Source organism: Heterodontus francisci, chromosome 1 (genome assembly GCF_036365525.1).
Source record: "Heterodontus francisci isolate sHetFra1 chromosome 1, sHetFra1.hap1, whole genome shotgun sequence".
Classification (NCBI taxonomy): Eukaryota; Metazoa; Chordata; class Chondrichthyes; order Heterodontiformes; family Heterodontidae; genus Heterodontus; species Heterodontus francisci.
The window spans coordinates 179,713,687-179,734,226 of record NC_090371.1 but is presented as its reverse complement, the minus strand read 5'-3'; the positions used below and the strand labels follow the sequence as shown (position 1 = coordinate 179,734,226).

Here is a 20,540-nt window from a genome sequence, read left to right as displayed (position 1 = left end):
ATTACATAATTCAAATTTGACAATACAAAAGGTGCAGTAGATTTTTTCCAAGACATTATGAGGTGCCTCACTACACCTGCCATTACAGATTACATTTACAATGTACATTTACATTTCATGTCAAACATTCTCTGGCGCATACAGCCCCAGGGATTTTACATGGGTTCCAGCCCCTTGGTAGGCTATGCTGGGAGGGCTTTGCACAGTGGCCTTTCCCCATTGAGCTTTTGCAGCGAATGCCCCAAGCTTTAGTGCTCCCTTAGCACTTGGCCCTGGACCTTGATACATGCCAGTCTGCAACACTCGGTCATCAACAGCTCTTTGCACTGAAAGACCAGCAAGTTTTGGGCAGATCAAAGTGCGTCTTTCACCGAGTTGATGGTCCTGCAGCAGCAGTTGATGTTTATCAGTGTGCTTTCCTGCAGAGTCCTGCATTACGGAGCTGCTCGGGATGAACCTCGATTAAAAACCACTGAGGTGGGCGATAGTTTCTTCCCCACTGCAGCCGCCTTGAAGGCAGCATGTGGAGTTGGTGAGAGTCCAGGCATGCAGGAAGAATGTGTTGGGGAGGGCCCTTCTCACCACAGCCAAGCTGCGTCTTAGTGCTTGTTTGAAAGTTCTGGTGATGAGGTATTCTGCCAAATGAGTTTGACAGTCTGCTCAGGGAACCATCCGACAGGATCCACTGTCTTCTTTTCCCACAGCGCCTTGAGGACGTAACATGCGTACCACTGCCTGATGGATTTGTTGTCAGACGTGTTTTTCTGTGCAAACTTTTCCACGAGGGACAGGTGGTATGGCACGGTCCAACTGAATGGATCGTTCCATGGCAACGTGTCCAGACCCATCCTTTGCAACACTGGGGACAAATAGAACCTCAGCATGCAGTGACACTTGGGCCGTAATTTTACCAGCCCACTAAGTGCAGGGTTGGAGGTGAGGGTTGGGGGATGACCGACTGTGTTTGGCCGAAAGTCCGCTGTCATGATGTTGCTTCCAGATTTTACCAGCGGCTGGAGCCATGGAGGGCAGACTTCTGACAACAAGGTAGTGGGGCACCAATTAAGGTATTTAAAAGGCCAATTAACTGCAATTTTATGGGGCAATTTCAATTTTATCAGTGGCACACAGGAACCACAGGGCTTCGGAACCCCGCCTGGTAAAATGAGGTGGCAGTGAGGTAGGGAATATGTCCTGACCATCCAGCAAAGCCATCGGGAGAGCCAGTGTGCGGTGGCAGGAAGGGTAGGGCGCAAAGGGCAGTGGCAGACTTTGGTAGAAGGGGTGAGAAAGTGCCAAGAGTGGGGTGGTTGTGGCCAGGATCACAATGGTAGTGGCATTTGCCCTGAAGGGAGGACTCAGGAACAAATGGGGGGGTGAGGGGGGCATCAGCCTGTTGGTAGTCCTAGGATTGAAAGAGAGCCCAACTGTTATGTATGTCCCAGCATGGATCTCATGTGTGATGGTGGTCTGCTGTGCATTGTACAAACTAGCACTGCAGAGCGAGAGGCATTGATCAGTGTGGACATTGGCGATCACAATACCTCCTCATACAATGAGGATATGGAGCAGCCAGCTGATCAGGTGATGCAAGATGAGGGACCCTTTGGACCATAGTCAAGGCGAAATGAGATACACGCAAGGGAGGTTCGGGACGCCCTAATACGGAGCTATTTCCTGTGACCATTGTGCCATTTCAGAAAGATTCGAATAAAGCCTTACCTTGAATTAGGCTTGCTATTGCCTCCTTCATTTAGCTATCCATCGCCTAGATCCACATCACATAGTGGTAAAGGGGAGGTGTTCAACAGATGCGGCTTAGTCCACTGCTTCTGCCCCTTGAGGGAGCAAGGGTGGAGATGTGATCTTACAGGGCACCAAGTATTAAAATGAGAAGCAGGAAGATTGAGTGCAAGATTTATTGAGGTGCACACCAGAAAGGAAATGTAACATCTGGATATGCAAATCACCCGTGACCCCCAAGTGCAGCTAAATGCTCTTCTTAACTCTCTTATGGGTGCTCTGATGTGATACTTCCCCTGAGCTTTCAGCTGAGGTGGAAGCAGGCTGCTGATCGTGCTGCCCCATGGCTTGAGTTAAAATTGATGTCATCCTTTGGCTGCCAGAGGCCTGGAGGCCCCGAATGCTGAAGGACAGCTGAAGGACCCTCTTCTGTCGTCACGGCTACTGGAGCTGGGTCACTGAGAGGAGCCCCCAGATGCAGAAGGCAGTTGCTCCACCTCCCTTGCAAGGCACACTTGTACCTCCTTGCTGATATGAGAATGACGAGATCTGGTGGAGAATCCAGGGGCATCATCTCCCTCTCGCCTGCCCACTGCTGCATTGAGCACGTGGCCAAGGCAATGACATGCAGATCTGCATGCATCTTTGGCATCCACTGACTGCTGGATTTGGCTTTCCATGAGGGTCGCCAATCTCTCGATGGAGGAAGCCATGCACGCACCCACCACAGACATGGCAGCACTCATGGCGGGGATGGACTCCTCCATTGTCTGCGCATGGATGTGCATAGCCTCTGGAAGCTCCACCAGTTATTCCAATGACTCTCACTGTGGCTACAGCAGTTGTTGTGTCTCGATCAACGCTGAAGGCATGTCATCAGCCTGGGGTTCAGCATGGACCTAGACTCCCACAGTCCTCTGACTGTCAATAGCCTCAGCTGTCACAGCCTCCATCAACTGCTCAGGCGAATCTATGCTGTGCTCACCAACTTGTGACCCTGAATCTAATCGTGAACGCATACCCAACCATGTGAGAGTGTCTGGTCTGGTGGAGGATGCGAGTGAATAATATGACGCAGCACCCTCTGAGGATTTCTCCTCCTCAGAAGTGGCCGGCTATCCCCCAGTCTTTTGACGTCTTCTGGCCTCGGCTTGCCCCTGACCTGCATGAGAAAACCTAAACGTGCAAGGATTAAGGGCCTCCCATTTCCTCAACCCAGCCATGCTTGCTGTGAAGCTCCATGTGTCCAGCGTTGGCCATATGGGTACTGTGCCTTTTGTACACCAGGTGCAGCCTCTTGGGTTGGCACTCCTGCCTCACCATCAGCAATAACACAGCCACCCTGGTGGCCTGCCAACTCCAGGGCCGCCTCCTCCATGGGGGTGAGGATGTGGAGATACGGCACCCCTCTGCGGGTCTTGACCCTCTCTTTAATGTCGTGTGCCGTCTTTTCCAGGAGGCACAAAAAGGAAGACTGTTGGTCTCCCCATGGAGACGAGAACAACACATATTCTGGTACACAAACAAGAAATGCTGGAAATACTCAGCAGGTCTGGCAGCAGCTGTGGAGAGAGAAGCAGAGTTAACGTTTCAGGTCAGTGACCCTTAATCAGAACTGGTTGTGGCCTAGCGGATCATGATGGGAGCACATGGATGCTACCTGCATATGGCCACTCTTGAGGGAACTTGTGGGGGGTCAGGGGACACAGAAGGGTGCCTCTCACTGAAAGGCAGTCATGGCTTGGACAGGATATGTTGCTGCCTGAGCATCTTGCCACTGACTGGGTAGTCAGTCCCCCGGCCAATCCTCGTGATACCACATGCGAGCCCCAAAGGGAAAAGAGGTATAGAGTACTCACCTTGGTGGACTGAATGAGGTAATTGAGATGCTTTTGGCACTAGATCTTGGGGTGACCCACAGCTGCTGACCCCTGCAATCTCTGTCCAGGCTTGCTTGGTCAGGTGGGGCCCTTTCCTCCTCCTTTTGGGCCTTGTACTTACAGCATGGAGGAGAACCTGCACAGAGGCATCGCTGAACTGTAGGGCCTTCTGAGGTCTTCCTTCTGCTATTGTGTGTGTGTTGCCTCCTGGGGAGCTCCTTACTACCTTTGATTCTTGAATATGGGGAGCGGCAGCTGTAACAGAGTGCCTCCAGGCAGCAGTGGCAGGTTACACCAAGGCAACTGTAACAAAGTGTCTCCAGGCACTGGTGGCAGTTCAAACCAAGGCAACAGGAACAGGAAGGACTGCTGTGTTCATGTGGGACCAAATGCAGGGCTGGCTGCCTTTTAAATATGGCACCTGCGCAGTGTCAGCTAACGCCGACCTCGCCGCCTCCATCCTGGCTTGGGCCGCAGATTGGATGGCTCCCATGCTGCATGCTCCTTAATATAGCTGGTTGATGCGAGATTGCGTGAGGCCACCTGCCTAACACGGTAACGGAAACAGCACCCACTTCTAAAATTAAGTGCACAACTATCATAATTTCTAAATTCAGAATGACAATTCCTATTGCACCAATGTCAATTTTTATGCTGCTAATATCAACCGTCCACATGGTCCCTCTGCATGAGCTTGTAAATTTAGTATTAAATGTGGTTAATTTGAGTAGCTTTATGTTGTGGAGCCCCACTTCATAAGAATTGAGTTGGACTGTTACACTGATTTCATTCAGGACCCAAACAGCTATCAAGGCAAGGAACCTTTTATGTCATTCATATCAATTGGACTAGAATGCAAGTAACAAAGGTGAAAAGGCAGTGCTTTAATGCTCAGCACAAGATTGCCACTCAGAATTTTAAATGACATAAATCATGTCCCTTCTCAAGCTTTTTTAAAATCATTAACAACCCATGGTCCAGCTACAGCAACAGCTGACACCAAAATTCATCCTGATGCATTTGGGGCTCGTCTCCTCTGAATTTAGGACAAAGATGCATGTTTCGATCAGATATAAAGAGAGTTTTCCTCGACCAAGTCCAACCATAGAGTAGTTGAGAGTTCCATTTCTACATTGGCATTAACAGCTGAGTACAAAAAAAATCAATACAACTTAGCACTTTGAAGTGACTTTGATGGAGGTTGGAGGAACATCTCTTATTTGCCCTCTGGACTGGGGCTGAACAAAATACAGAGAGGTTAACAACGCGGGCGGAATAAATTATAAAAAGAAACAAAACGCTGAAAGACACAGATAATATGGTTATAGGAAAGTTATTTAACTTTAACCTCCAGTCACAGATTAAAGGAACTGATTGTAAAATTAGCAAGCTTCAAGCAAAACCAGACTTTAGAAGAATGTTTTCCCCAGTCTAGTGGATAGGTAGATTAGCCTATCATCAAAGATAATTAATGCAAAGCTAATTAAAGCTTGAAAATAGTTGAACGGATGTCTGATTATGAAAAGGATTGAAGTCTAAAAGTACTATATAGGGATAGATGATCAAATACTCTTTATACAACTCTTGCTCCAGGCCTTTCGGCACCATCAGAACAACAATCTGTTTAGGCAAGTTGAATGATACAGACTGTAACACTTGAATTGGCACCGTGGAGCTTTACTCATTTCTCTGGGGCTAGGGAAGGGTAGTGGGGCAGTGAAGAAATTCTATAGTTTTGTTTCCTTGGATTTTATGAGATTAAATAATTTCGAGACTTGTTATAACAATAACTTACATTTGTATGGCACCTTTAAGATAAAAAATAAGTCCCAAGGCACTTCCAGGGGTACTATATAAGATATGACACCAAGCCACATAGGGACATATTAGGGCAGATGATCAAAAGCCTGTTCAGAGGTAGGTTTTAAGGTGCGTCATAAAGGAGGAAGGAGAGGCGGAAAGGTTTAGGAAGGGAATTCCAGTGCTTGGGACCGAGACAGCTGATGACACAACCACCAATGATGGAGAAATTAAAATAAGGGATGCTCAGGAGGCCAGAAGTAGAGGAGTCAGATATCTCAGCGTATGGGGCTGGAGGAGATTGCAGAGATAGGGAAGGGTGAAATCATGGAGGGATTTGAAAACAAGGATAAGAATTCAAAAATCCAGGCATTGCTTAACCAGGAGCCAAAGTAGGTCAGCGAAGAAAGGGGTGATGGGTGAATGGGATTTGGTGCGAGTTAGGACATGGGCAGCAGAGTTTTGGATGACCTCAGGTTTACTGAGGGCATAACATGGGAAGCTGGCCAGGAGTGCATTGGAGCAGCCAAGTCTAGAGGTAACAAAGGCATGGATGAGGGTTTTCGTAGCAGATGAGCTGAGTCAGGGCGGAGTCATGCAATGTTATGGAGGTGGAAATAGGTGGTCTTAGTGACGGTGCGGATATGTGGTTGAAAGTTCACCTCAGGATCAAATATGACACCAAGTTGTGAACAGTCTGGTTCAGCCTCAGACAGTTGCCAGGGAGAGATTTTGAGTCAGTGGCAAGGGAGCAGAATTTGTGGTGGGGACTGAAGACAATCGCTTTGATCTTCCCAATATTTATTTGGAGGAAATTTCTGCTCATCCAGTGCTGGATGTCAGATAAGTAGTCTGACAATTTAGAGACAGTGGAGGTGTCGAAAGAGTTAGTGGTGAGCATCAGCATACATGTGGAAACTGATCATGTTTTCAGATGATATCACCAAGAGGCAGCATGTAGATGAGAAATAGGAGGAGACTGAGGATAGATCCTTGGGGGACACCAGAGGTAACAGTGCAAAAGTGAGTACAGAGCCATTGCAGGTGATTCTCTGGCTACAATTCGATGGATGAGAATGAAACCAGGCGAGTGCCATCCCACCCAGCTGGATGATGGTGGAGAGGCATTGGAGGAGGATGGTATGGTCAACCGCGTCGTAGGCTGCAGGCAGGTTGGGAAGGAGGAGGAGGGATCATTTATTTTTGTCACAGTGACATATGATGTCAAATGTGACATCTTGTCTTGAAGCATATAGAGTCATAGAGAGATACAGCACTGAAACAGGCCCTTCGGCCCACCGAGTCTGTGCCGACCAACAACCACCCATTTATACTAATCCTACATTAATCCCATATTCCCTACCACATCCCCACCATTCTCCTACCACCTACCTACACTAGGGGAAATTTACAATAGCCAATTTACCTAGCAACCTACAAGTCTTTGGCTGTGGGAGGAAACCGGAGCACCCGGTGGAAACCCACAAGGTCACAGGGAGAACTTGCAAACTCCGCACAGGCAGTACCCAGAACCGAACCCGGGTCACTGGATCTGTGAGGCTGTGGTGCTAACCACTGCGTCACTGTGCTGCCCATAATATGTAATATAATTTTGCCCATTGTGTCAAAATTAACTTGATGCTGTCACTAAAACTTGTAAGTACCTTTCTAGAAAACTAATAACTCTTCATATAATCTTGTCTTCTTACCATAGGTCCTAGATAGTATCTATTTCAGCCGCCGATTCCATGTCCGTTGTGTTGCTAAAGCAGTTGACAAGGCTGGCCATGTTGGGACACCACTGAGGAGCAATATTGCCACCATAGGAACAGATAGTTCTATATGTCATACACCTGTGGTGGCAGGGACAGCAAGGGGATTCCAGGCCCAATCATTCGTTGCGACTCTGAAGTACTTAGATGTCAAGCACAAGGAGCATCCCAACAGGTACTGTCAAGAAAACAGATCATTATTATGATGTCACAGCCTTTCCAACACATTGACATAATCATCACAGACCACATTAATGTGAATACACTAATATTGTTACAACATTTATTCATAAAGTATGCTCCAATATCATTAGCTATATTTTCAATTTCAATGAATACTTCTGTGCTGCAGTAAATTTTAGTTTCAACACCCAAATCATTTACCTGGAAGGTGTTATAACTCCTCAGGTTTCCGCCCACCTTATAGTGTGATACTGAACCTTATAAATCAGGAATGTTTCAGCTTCCTTGTCTGGTCTGAACTGCGATAACTGATCTCAGCTGCAACAGCAATATAGATGATACAGTGGAACTCAAGAGTCCCTGATCTTGGGAAGGCAGAAAACAACCATATTTTCTACTTCTGGTCATTATCCAAAGATCCCTGTGTGGATATGTAGATATCGGGTGAGGGTAGAATCAGCCTCAGCAGTGATTCTTTTATGGTCAAATAACTTCCAAAAACTCATTGTCTAAAAACAGGTGAAGAATGGCAACTGGCTGAAGTACCAGAGGTCTTCTACTCCACCTGTAGAACTGAACCTCAGAATGAGCTAGCAGATTGAGAAGAAAAAAGACAGAAGAAATTTAGGAAAGGAAAAACACATAATGATAAATTGTGGAAGCATTCATTGGGAATTTCCAGTTATAATCTTTTGTGTTATTTCATATCAGGTCTATGCTGCGAAGCTGTAATGTCAGTGCATTCATACAGTGCCAAACCATGACAGTGAATTTTGGAATTATTAGCTTACTCCAGGAGATTATGTTATTGGCTATAACTCACTTCAACACAATTTTTGTTTTATTTAATACAAGTGGATCTCCCATTGCTTCGCTCATAGTTTTATATAGACTAGGCTGAGGGGTCAAGCAGCCAGGCTATTATGTTATAAAGGTGACTCGATTTCATGGCACTCCCAGTTGGAAGTAGCACATGCAGGAGCACATCTTGAGAACTCCTGGGTGCCCAGATCATGGTTTTCCATCCGTTGAGATTAAGCCCATGATATTCCAAGACACACTTCCTTTGAGTGCAGCCCCTTGCTGGAAGTATCAGACCAAGCAATCAACCTGTTTACAAATTAGTCAAAATGAAGGTTTTAACAGTTTTCATTGTAATGAGAATGATACATGAAGTTAATGAGCAATCTATTGTTCTCATTACAATGTACGAGCTTCATTATTATAAGTATATATCTTACAGATTCATGCTTCTGGCACAGAGCTTTGCACACTGGCAATGTTTCAATTTATAATTGAAAAGAGGAGTCTGAGATTATTCTTAATCTCCAGGATAATCTTGTAATACTGGGGTGATTTGGACCTGGAGCATAAAATGCAGTATTGCTTTAAGTAATTGATCCAGATTCAGAGCTGACCACCAGATGCACTCAGAATTAAGGACAGAGAGGTGGGAATTGTACCAGAAATGTAAGGTAGGAAACAGTGAAGGACTTGAAGAGAAGTCATGAAGGCAGAAGCAGGGATGCTGTTGGACGGGGCATGTACAACAACACTGTCGAGGCAGTTAGCTGGCCAGCAGAGAGAAAGTTGGGAGTTTGGGAAGGTGTTGGAAAGGAGGCTGGGGCTAGCATCTTCCAGGATGATATCAGTATGGATTGATACAGGAAGACCAATGTTAATGATTAGGGAAATGAGGAAGTGATCAAAGATGGAAACCTTGGACATGGTAAGACTTGTTGAGGTGAATAGAACAAGGTTGTGAGTGGAGGAGTTTATTGGAGAGTGAGATTGAATGAGGAGAGAAATTAAAGGATGGTAGGCTAGGTGAATCTAGGTGAAAACTGATATCAGCAGGAAGTTCATTCACTGAGGAGAGGGGAAATTGTAGCTAAGTTGCCAGGCCACTTGGGATGATCATAGGTGAGAAGATAGGCTTCGAAGGAAATGTGGGAGGGGTGGTAAAGAGTTTGGTGATCAAAGGAGGAGAAGGTGCCAGAGGAGTAAGGAGATAAATTGAGGGCACTAGTACAAGGCAAGGATGGTAAATGTGGTGAAATATGTTGCCAAGCTAAGGAGAGAGCAGTCAACAGGGGGAAAGCTTGGATTCAGGGCAGCATCTAAAATGTAAAGAAGTGGCTTGGCTGGAGTGCAGTTTTTTGTTATAATTAGTAGATTTTAAACGTCATTATATGAGGACTATAGTAGTGCAAGCCTTACAGATAGTTAAACAAAGGTGCCTGTGCATCTGTCCTTCAGCACTTCAAGGGCAACATAGCTCCAGCAGCGAAGTCATTCTTTAATTAGATTACTACTGTCCTCTCCTTTTAATTCCTGTGAATGTTTCTCAACTTTAATGTTAATTAAAGAGTGAAAAGGGAGCCATGTAATAAAGCAAATGATTTAATTGCTGGACAGAGTCTTTCGTTGATGTTGGTCATACCACATTTTTGTAAGAAGGGAAAGGAACCCGACTGCTGCAGATATCTGGGTGTAAGTGAGTGTTTTCTGAAATATTTCACATAATATTTGACTGATGTATGGAACTGCATCATATCCTAAAAGCTAAAGGAAGTGCAGAATATTGGAGATTAGCAATAATAATATAGCTGTAATTGCAACAATATGATTGAATGGAAGGCAGAATATTTTAGTATTATATAGCTAGCTGTCCTCTTGCATCATCACATAGCTTAGTAGTCAGTTTTCAAATCAATGTAAGCATGAGTAGAACCATAGAAGCTAACTAACATATTAACAATTTTGTATCCGCATGAACTGCCTGGTATCTTTTTCTGTTATAAGTTCCTCTGTCCGCAATTATCCTCTGTGTCTCTGTGAACTTGCCACACTGTAATCACACCCTGTCCCCAGTGGAAGCACTGCAGCACCTCCACTGGTATAATTACAGTGTGATAAGTTTATATAGGCAGTTTCTATTATAAATGTGGAACAATATTAAAAAAAGACAGAGGGCTGAAAATTATACTCCCACCGCCGCAAAAACAATGGCGGGCTGCACGTCGCGAAGCTGCCGCGATATTAAGCATGGCGGCTCATTTAAATAGCCAGGGCCGCACCCCTCCCCACCACTGCCCCCGAAGACTGTTTGGCCCCAGCAATGGCAATATCACACCGGGACAGGTGGCGGGAACATAAAGGTAATTGATTAATTAATTAAAATTTATTTCAATATGTTAATGGCCGTCCCATTGCCGAGTGGTGGGGGGGGGAGCAAAATGAGGCCTTGCCGCCGCCGGCAATATCAGGCCAGGCCCTCCTGGCATCGGGGTGCGTGGTGGCCCTCTCCTGTAGGCATTTTCCGGCACACCCACCCACACCCTGCCACGACCCCCGACATCAGGGGGTCTGTAAAATTCAGCCCAGAGTGTATGACTTTAAAATTGGGACTGAATTACACTTGCTTGCCCTGATCCAATCCGGCCTCTAATGCCACCTCACCTGAAGACTAAACACCATTTTTACTCCCCAAGGGTCATTTTCACTTTTGGGATGATAGATAATTGTTAGTAGTTGATCAGCTGCTCAATATGCACTGCACCTTATTTTCCTTTATATTGAAGTCAACAGATATATATCATGTACTCCTTATATGAACATCACCATTCTGTGATATAGTCACATCTGCAGCAACACACCTCTACAATAGATGGAGCTTCACAAACTCCAGAAGGTGAAAATCCTTGTACCTGTACCTACAGCATCGCTAATGTACTCTAAGGGAAATTGGCTTCATCTTGACTTACTGTGGGCAAAGCCATAGGAGATCCACTAGTTATTAAAGGAATAGCCTAGGTGAAGGGCAAAGGTCTACAAGTTGAAGGCCAAGAGAAAAGAAAGAGCAAGCAAGCAACAGTGGTTATGTGATGCTCAGATTACCAGTTACAATGAAGTATCACCCAAGTACTTTCATCAAATAAAATCTTTTTAATACTGTGAAATGTTGATTTGTCATTCAGATGATAAACAATGGAATTCACATATTTATGGATTTCCTTTCCATTTGTTTTGTTCAGAATCCACATTTCTGTGCAGATCCCTCACCAGGATGGGATGCTGCCTCTAGTGTCCACCATGCCACTGCATAACCTGCACTTCCTCTTGTCAGAATCCATCTACAGGCACCAGCACATCTGCTCCAACCTGGTTACACTCAAGGACCTCAGGAGTATCACAGGTAGAACTCTGAGTCAATTCAAAGCTCCACGTCTGGGCACCAGCAAAGCTTCTGCCATCTTTGTGTTAACATAATTTAAGGACAAAAACTAGAACACACAAAAGTTGAGGTTTTTCATATTTAAACTTCAGTGTGTTGTGTTTCCATAGGCAACTGAAGAGTAAGCAGACATTTACATATCCCACCCATCAATTCTAAGGGGTGAAATTCTTTCTGTCGATAATTTTGGCAAAAAAGTCAGCATGAGTACAAAATAGGAAAACCATTACCAATTTTTTTTACTACAATTATTATTCTCAGGAGGAACTGTATGTCCAAAGTGTTTTCAGGTCATGATCAGACTATTGTATACAACTGATTCTCTCTGTTTATCTTCTTTCCTTTTTTTATGTTTTATCTTTTTTTCAATTAACCTATGTTAAAACACACCAAGAAAAGTACAAAATTTAAATTGTGATAGTTAGCTAAATAAAGTTTGAGGATTCTGCTAAAGGAATTGAATAAATAAACCTGAGGGAAGAAATCATAAACATGTTTGTTTTACTTGTGTTTATGTTTCAATAGTGAGCAGATGAACCTTCACCTTGTTAACCCTGAAGTGCTACTTCCACAACAGGTTCCGTGCATAGAATAATTCTAATTTGGTCATAGCTGGTTACTTTCCCAATGGCTGTTTTACACATCCGTTTAATGCCCTGTTTTAAAACCCTATTCCACGTATATACATGCTCTCTGGGTAGGAGAGAAGTATCCAGTACTATTAGTAGAATTTGTGTCATACCTGAAGCCTTATAATAGATAATCCTCAACAGCCAGATCAATACTTCTGGTCTGTTCCTTCTCTGACTTTTTTTTCCTGCTTGCCTTCATGCATAAATAAGTTTTCATTAAAATATAGGAATTCTGTGAAATGGGAGAAGTGCAATTTTAGGAACAAACATACGAACATACGAATTAGGAGCAGGAGTAGGCCACTCGGCCCTTTGCGCCTACTCCACCATTCAGTAAATTCATGGCTGAACTGATGACTCCACATTTCCACCTGCCCGATAACCTTCCACCCCCTTGCTTAGCGAAGTCTCTACTTCCACCGCCTTTTGAGGAAGAGAATTCCGGAGACTCTCAACCCTCTGAGAGAAAAACATTTCTCCTCATCTCTGTCTTAAATGGGCGACCCCTTACTTTTAAACAGTGACCCTCAGTTTGAGATTCTCCCACAAGGGGAAACATCCTTTCTACATCCACCCTGTCAAGACCCCTCGGGATCTTATATGTTTCAATCAGGAAAATAACAAGAATGTTATCCTTAATGTAGTATCCTTTGAATTCTTTCCATAATTTGTACGTTCATAGTCACCTCAAAATCATTCTGATTCTAAAACTAACTCCACCTTAGAAGTCAGATAGAGATTCAAAAAAACAGTGTATAATGTTTATGCTTTCTGTTTATTTATTTAAAACAAATATTTATGCTGTGTTAGTACACAGATGGAAACTTTCTGTTTCAGCTTAGCAGGTTATAATAGCCAAAACATTAAGAAAAGGTGTGTTTGCAGATTCTGGATTTCTAGATGATGTCAACTATGATAGCATCACTCTTGGCCCTGGCTATGATCGGCCGTTCCAGTTTGATCCGAATGTAAGAGAACCCAAAACCATCCAGCTGTATAAGCACCTCAACCTGAAGAGCTGTATTTGGACATTTGATGCCTACTACGATATGACAGAACTGATTGATGTCTGCGGTGGCTCAGTGACAGCTGACTTCCAGGTGATTATTTCCAGAAAAATTGAAGAGCTGATGACATACCCATTCTTACATAAACATGGTGTACAATTACTTTACTGACAATGGTCCAAATTGTAAGTAAATTCACTTTGAAACTCTGCATGTCAATTAAATGGAAGACTGTTATCACAGTAAAAAAAATTGCAGATTCCATAATTGTAAATAGGGGGAAAAAATTATAATATTCAGGTTTTTAATTTTAAAAACTGTCAATACGAGAGGTTTAAATAACACCTGATGACGTTCTCAGGACATCGCGAAGCACTTTGTGGTCAATTAATTACTTTTGACCTGTTACTACAAAGGGAAACACTAGAGTTAGTTTGTCTACAGAAAGGCCCCCACAAACAGCAGATCAAATGATTAGTATGTCTGATTTTGGTGCTGATAATTGAGGGAGGAACATTGGCCAGGATTCCAGAAGATTTCCTTGCTCTTGTATAATATGAATTATAACCAACAGTTAATCCTTCAGTAAACCCTGGCTTTGCCCCTTTTTCAACGTCCTTCAACCCACAAAGAAATTACTTGCCTCTAAATTTTGCATGGGTCTTGAATTCAATAACAAGACGACCATCTTCCCTTATATAAATCCGTATTATCTGAAGTCGTGCTGACAATACGCTGTCAGTTTATATGCCTGTATCAAGTAACAAGACAAGGAATGAACTATTGACTCCAAATGTGTAACAATTTTGAATAATACCATTGGATCCTTTGCATCTACATAAACGGATAGTTGGAACCTTAGTTGAATATCTTATGTGAAAGGTCGCACCTCAACAATGTACCATCACCCTGATACTGCGCTGACATGTTCACTTAAAAGGTCTGCTCAAGACCTGGAGTAAGCATTGACCACACAGTGAGTAATTTTGACTTTGGACAATAATGTATAATGGATGATGTCGGCTAGGTCGCCCCTCAAACATTTCTCACAATTTTTATTCCCATTGACTTCAACAGGTGACAGAGCTGATGCCACTCATTTTACACTATAGCTGAAAGTCATAATTACTCCCACAGTCTTCTAACTCAGAGTGAGAATGCTAACAAATGAGGCAAACTTACGTTACAGTTAAAGTCTGCATCAAAAAATGATGTTTCATACAAAGTTGAAATGTTGCTTATATTTGGACTATCATCTCATTTAAGGCCATTGTTAATTAGAATAACTATTCAGTTGATTTACACTCATCAATAAAAGTTTAGATTTTGTATGTGCGCACTAGTTTGAGCCTCTATCCATAATAATATCCATGACCTTTGGGGGTAAGAGCAGAAAAAGACTGTTCAGAACTACTTCTCAAAGAATTAATGGATAGTGATGGGTTCATGGTGAAGTGGACCGTGTTCATCGTCTGTGGGGCTAAGCGTTTAATGGGCCAAAAGTTTTTCTCCTATGACGTATTTCCTTATCTTCTTATAATTGGCAGGTACGTGATTCCGCCCAATCATTCCTGACAGTGTCAGTGCCCTTGTATGTGTCTTACATTTATGTGACAGCACCAAGAGGCTGGGCTTCACTTGAGCATCACACTGAGATGGAGTTCTCATTTTTTTATGACACAGTTCTATGGAGAACAGGTAAATCAGATGATTGCAAAGAATTTTTTTTTTTGAAATTTTGCTTTTTTTCATTTACCTAATGGAAAGCTTTTCATTCGTTTTCTTGTTACTTGATACAGGCATACAAACTGACAGCGTATTGTCAGCACGACTTCAGATAATACGGATTTATATAAGGGAAGATGGTCGTCTTGTTATTGAATTCAAGACCCATGCAAAATTTAGAGGCAAGTAATTTCCTTGTGGATGAAGGATGTTGAAAATGGGGTAAAACCAGTGTTTACTGAAGGATTAACTGTTGGTTATAATTCACATTATACTAGAGATAATCGCATGTTTGAAAAAATCACTTTTAGAAGAGTAACATAATTCACATTCAACAGTTTGTTGGTATAGTCTGTGTTACTATCGACTCCAAATGTGCAACAGTACTTTATGATATATTAATAGAAAGAAATAATGGATTCCTAGGAGTGATCTAATGAGAGCATCAAATACATCAGGACACAGATTCCAGCAGTGCCATTGCGAATCCATTTTCCATCCCAAATTCCAGTGCTTCCATCTCTTCTACACAGAATTTATTACACCAGCAACCTGTTCCAACCGGAACAGCATTTCTGAATTTTCCTAAACTGTAAGATCAACAGATTTGAGGTTTGTTACTTCAACATTGACATTAGATCTTTGCCTTGAAATCATTCCTTGGTATCTGTATTTAATCATTTGTACTATGTTTGTCTCTTAGGCTGGTTTTATTCAGTTATTGATTCATTTTGCACTAAAAGCACTATCAGTTCAGCCATGGTATTGCTGTGTAATGATAGTTATACTGTCGGACTGATGATGGGCTAATACTGCAAATTTGTCAAGAAATAATTTTCAGTCCTTTGGTTTGAAGTTCTGGGTGGAGTTTCTTCAGGGAAACCATCATGTTTCAGAGGTCCTGGGGCAGATAGGCTTCCACCAAATCCCTGCCCTTAAAAATGGCAACAATTTTCTTCTCATTTCAGGTTGAGTCATGCCATTCTCTGCCCGCACAGCCATCACATCTAAGTGATGGTAAATAGGCATGACTTAGGACTGTGTTTTTCTCCCATTATATGCTGCGCTGTCGCCAGTGAACAACTACTTTTGCAGTGGAATGCAAGCATGCACGGTGTTACTGTCCATTTGTTTCTTCTCACAATTTTCTGGCTGTGAAGTAACTGCTGCTTCCCACTGTGCACAGAACACAAATTTCCCAAAAACCCTACTCTTTCATTTGTCTCTGTCATTAAGACACATTGCTGACTAGCCCCTGAAGCTGCTGCACCATTACAACATTTTCCCTCCCAGAGGTGGACTCTGACTGAAAAGTAAAATTAGCATTGGAAAGCTAACAAAAATACTCAATAGAGTCAGATACAAAAAAGTAGGACTGAGAAACCGCAGGTTCGAACCAGCGGGCAGACATGTTGCGTCAACCAGTTCTAGCAGCAATCGTGCACCCACAGCACTTCCTGATTTGGATACAGCAAACATTGTCACGAAATCATGTCAGTCTTCTGAATCTAGCTTTTCATCTAGGCTACAAAACTGGATCTGAGGCTACTTTTCAATCAATAAAATCTCTTCTTAAATAAAAAGCTCCTTCTGCCTCCAAAATGAAAAATTGGCAGCCAAAAGGAGAAAGGTCACTTGATTGTTATTATACTTTCAAAAAGTAGGAAAGGTTAAAATAGGTAGAATAGGATTTGAAGTGATAAAGGAGTAAAGTTGAAGTTAAAGTTGGAAACATATTCCAAACAGTGGTGAGTTAGCGCATCTCAGATGATTCCTCATCACTATCCACTGACCTTATCAGTAATTTGCATGAACAGATGTCACTAACAATAGAGAACAAAAGAAAATCTACCCAATTGTGCTACAAAACCGCTGTTCTGAGCTGAGAGAGAAGAAGCCCCAACCTTTTATATTTTTCCCTCTCCAGGTCACTTCGTGATGGATCACCACACACTGCCAGGGCAAAAGTCTCAGATTGTAGCTCCTGATCATTTAGGAGGCATTGAATTTGACCTGCAGTTGCTCTGGAGTGCTCAAACATTTGATTCCCCATATCAGCTATGGCGAGCAACTAGTTCCTACAACAGGTAGAGTAAAAAGCTATCTTCTTTGCTACACTAGTGCTTTTTAAGAAATACTACAATTTAAAAGTATTTTTTAACAATATTAGTGTTCTACTTATGAAAACAGAATGCTGTTTTATTCTGAACTGTGTACTGCTATATTTTGGAAAACCCTAGGTGCTAATCTAACTTTTTCACTACAGTAGAGAGACACTTTGCCTGTTCATGGTGTTTATTCTGGGAAGGACGACAATACTGATGTTTACTTTTTTACTTGCATCAACTTCTATGCCTGTAATGTAACATACTGTAGCTGTAAAACTTTCCATCGAACTTTGATTCATCCAAAAATAATGAATATCTGTTTTGCCTATGAGCCTAAATTCTCCAAAAGGTTTGATTGCATAGCCACAGAGAACAAGATGTCTACCCCGGAATGCATTGTATGGAGGAGAAACAACAGCATTAATTTAGGATGGGGTTCTCCCAATCGTTTATTGTAACTTAGGGAGAAGATCTGCAGAAAAAGCATGAAGACTGTTTATGATATTTGTCCAGGGTTTCTATGGATCTTCCCTCAAAGTTATGGTGGACAATCCATAGAATACCTGTGAGTATTCAATCCCAATGGTATCTCAGTTATGGTGTAAGGGTGCTTTTACACAGACTGCAATTCTCTACCATACAGCAGTTTAGATTACTCAGCAATATTAGAATATTGCTTAAGCTATTGATATTTTATCTAGGAAATAAAGTTCCCTTGTGATTGATTTGTTCCTGAGGTTTATCTATTTACTTTGAAAAATTTAATTCTCTCTGGAGAAATAAACCAGAGTAGTCCTATTCTGAGACAGGTGCCAGAGAATGATTAATCCACATGCCAAAACCAGAAAATATAGACAGCAATATTCTCATTTAAGCAGTAGCCTTCCAACATCAGGTGGCAAATGTAAAATGAAGCTACAAGTGAGACAATGTGATCAGCTAACATGAAGGGCCAAAATTTCATTTTGTGTGTGAGAAACAGAAGTCGGGACTGTTTCCGGTCCTGACTCTGCCCCCGGGGGAAACAGTCGCTCTTTGGGATTTTCACAGAGGTGCCTCTTTAATTGGCATGCAGACAGGTTCCCTGTCCAATTAAGGGCAGCAGGCAGGCTCTCAAAACTGGAAGGCCAATCTGAGGCCTTCAAGCTTGAGAGAAGCAGCAGGCTGCAATGAATGGTAAGTAACTGAGAGGGTGCTTCAATATGGAGGTGCCCTCACACAAATATTTCAGTATCTTTAAATGAAAAACAGATTCAGCAGCCAGGTCACCACTGCATGGTGGGGGAAGCGGGGGGTGCGTGGAATCCCTCTACAGGACAGCCTTTGGCTGCACCCACATCCAGGCAGGCAGGGAGGGCCTGTAGACCTGCCTGGAACCCTGGCCCACAAGCCTACCCCTGGGTGCCTGCCTCTAGGCAGTAAAGCTGCCTCCTATCACATCAGGAAACTGGAGGCTGACTGGAAAATCCCACTCGGCCTCCTTTAAGAACAAGGCTCTTAATGAGACTAATTGGCTGCCCGCCTCTTGGGGGCAGGTAGCCCTGATGGCCCGAAACCACCTTGGCAAAAATGGCTGGTGCCAAGAATGGGATCAGGGAACTGGCAGAGCCCGAGATTTCAGCCTAAAATGTTTCCACATTCATGGTGTATGTAATTTTAATGCAGCACTTGGCAGCTTCATTGATGGATTCATTGTGATTTTGAAAGAATTGAGACCATTTCAGATATTAATGGTCTGGTCAGATGGGCAAAAAGTGGCAAATGGAATTCAACTTGGAGAAGTGTGAGGTGATGCAGTTGGGGAGGTCAAACAAGGCAAAGGAATACATGATTAATGGGAAAATACTGAGAAGTGTAAAGGAAGTGAGGGACCTTGGAGTGAATGTCCATAGATCCCTGAAGGTAGCGGGACAGGTTGATGAGGTGGTTAAGAAGGCATATGGAATCCTTTCCTTTATTAGCCGAGGTATAGAACACAAGAGTAGGGAGGTTATGCTGGAACTGTATAACTCATTGGTTAGGCAACCAACTTGAGTACTGTGTGCAGTTCTGGTCACCTCATTACAGAAAGGATGTCATTGCACTAGGGAGGGTACAGAGGAGATTTACGAGGATGTTGCCAGGACTGGAAAAATGCAGCATCGAGGAAAGATTGGATAGGCTGGGGTTGTTCTCCTTGGAACATAGAAGGCTGATGGGAGATCTGATTGAAATGTACAAAATTTTGAGGGACCTGGATAGCGTCGAGGTGAAGGGTCGATTCACCTTAGCAGAGAGGTCAGTGACGTGGGAGCATGGATTTAAAGTGATTGGTAGAAAAATTAGAGGGGAGATGAGGAAAAACCTTTTCACCCAGAGGGTGGTGGGAGTCTGGAACTCACTGCCTGAAAGGGTAGTTGAGGCAAAAAACCTCAACTGATTCAAAAGGAGTCTGGATATGCACCTTAAGTGCCATTATCTGCAGGGCAATGGACCAAATGCTGGAAAGTGGGGTTAGAATGGGTGGATTGTTTTTCGGCTGACACAGACACGATGGGCCAAGTGGCCTCTTTCAGTACCTTAAACTTTCTATGATTCTATCAGGAAATCCACGCGATCAATGGGATAATAAGACTTGCATTCATAAAGCCTAGAAATTTCTGTCAGTTGTATTAGTGGACCAATGTGCAGTGCATTTATATTCCTTTGTTAAAATAGGGAACAAGCAATACTATACAAATGCGTTGAAGGTTCTTCTGCTAACAGCAAGAACAGTCACTTTCAGGCATTAATGCTATATCATATTGGAAAATCTCAAAGTGCTCCACACAACAAATAACTTTGAAGTGCAGTGACTGGTATTATGTAAGGAAACTATGGTAGGTACTAAAAATTGGACACTGCAGTAGGTAATAAGAATTGGACAACTTCTGTCAAAAAGAAAATCTGTGAAACTGGCACCTCATGAATCTAGAACCAGTAAAAATACTTGGCTCTTACAAGCAGCAAAATCTTGCATGGTTAAGATCCCAAATTATTATCCAAAAATAGTTCTATTTTGTATAGTTAAGTCCAGAATGTGTATAACATTGAATTCTATTGAACACATTTAGAAAGCTAACAACTTTGAATTGAGATCTGTCAAAAGGGGACAAGCATGTTGTACTTCTCAGTCTTTCCTTATACAGTATTGTTAAAAATTCTTATGTCTGTGATTGACATGGTTCTTTGTCACGACTGACTATTTCTATGTGATTTTTTAGCCTGTCAGAATTTGAAACTGAGTAAGTATACTTCTTAGCAAACTATCAAATGTGACATTCTATTTTAAAAAGTCTTTTAGATCCAAGAAAATAGTTACAACTGTTAGAATGAAGGTATCATTGAGCAAATGATAAATTCAGTGCACTTTATGTTAATTATATTAAATTAAATAGGATACAGTAGGATATCTGTAGACTTGAATCAGCTCAT

The 20,540-nt window shown here is 42.7% G+C and overlaps 1 protein-coding gene across 3 annotated transcripts in view; it reads left to right on the top strand.

The window, feature by feature from the left end:
- The window catches only part of fras1 (Fraser extracellular matrix complex subunit 1), a 617,312-nt gene that overhangs the window by 573,959 nt on the left and 22,813 nt on the right, over positions 1–20,540 (top strand). For 2 of the 3 annotated variants that reach the window (XM_068039139.1, XM_068039130.1), the window contains 6 exons: positions 7,138–7,370; positions 11,416–11,576; positions 13,133–13,347; positions 14,802–14,952; positions 15,054–15,161; positions 16,907–17,066. In XM_068039139.1, coding sequence (XP_067895240.1) covers positions 7,138–7,370; positions 11,416–11,576; positions 13,133–13,347; positions 14,802–14,952; positions 15,054–15,161; positions 16,907–17,066 — 1,028 coding nt within the window. Of the gene's footprint in view, positions 1–7,137; positions 7,371–11,415; positions 11,577–13,132; positions 13,348–14,801; positions 14,953–15,053; positions 15,162–16,906; positions 17,067–20,540 lie in introns of those variants that run through there. The other variant, XM_068039149.1, reaches the window with a different exon arrangement.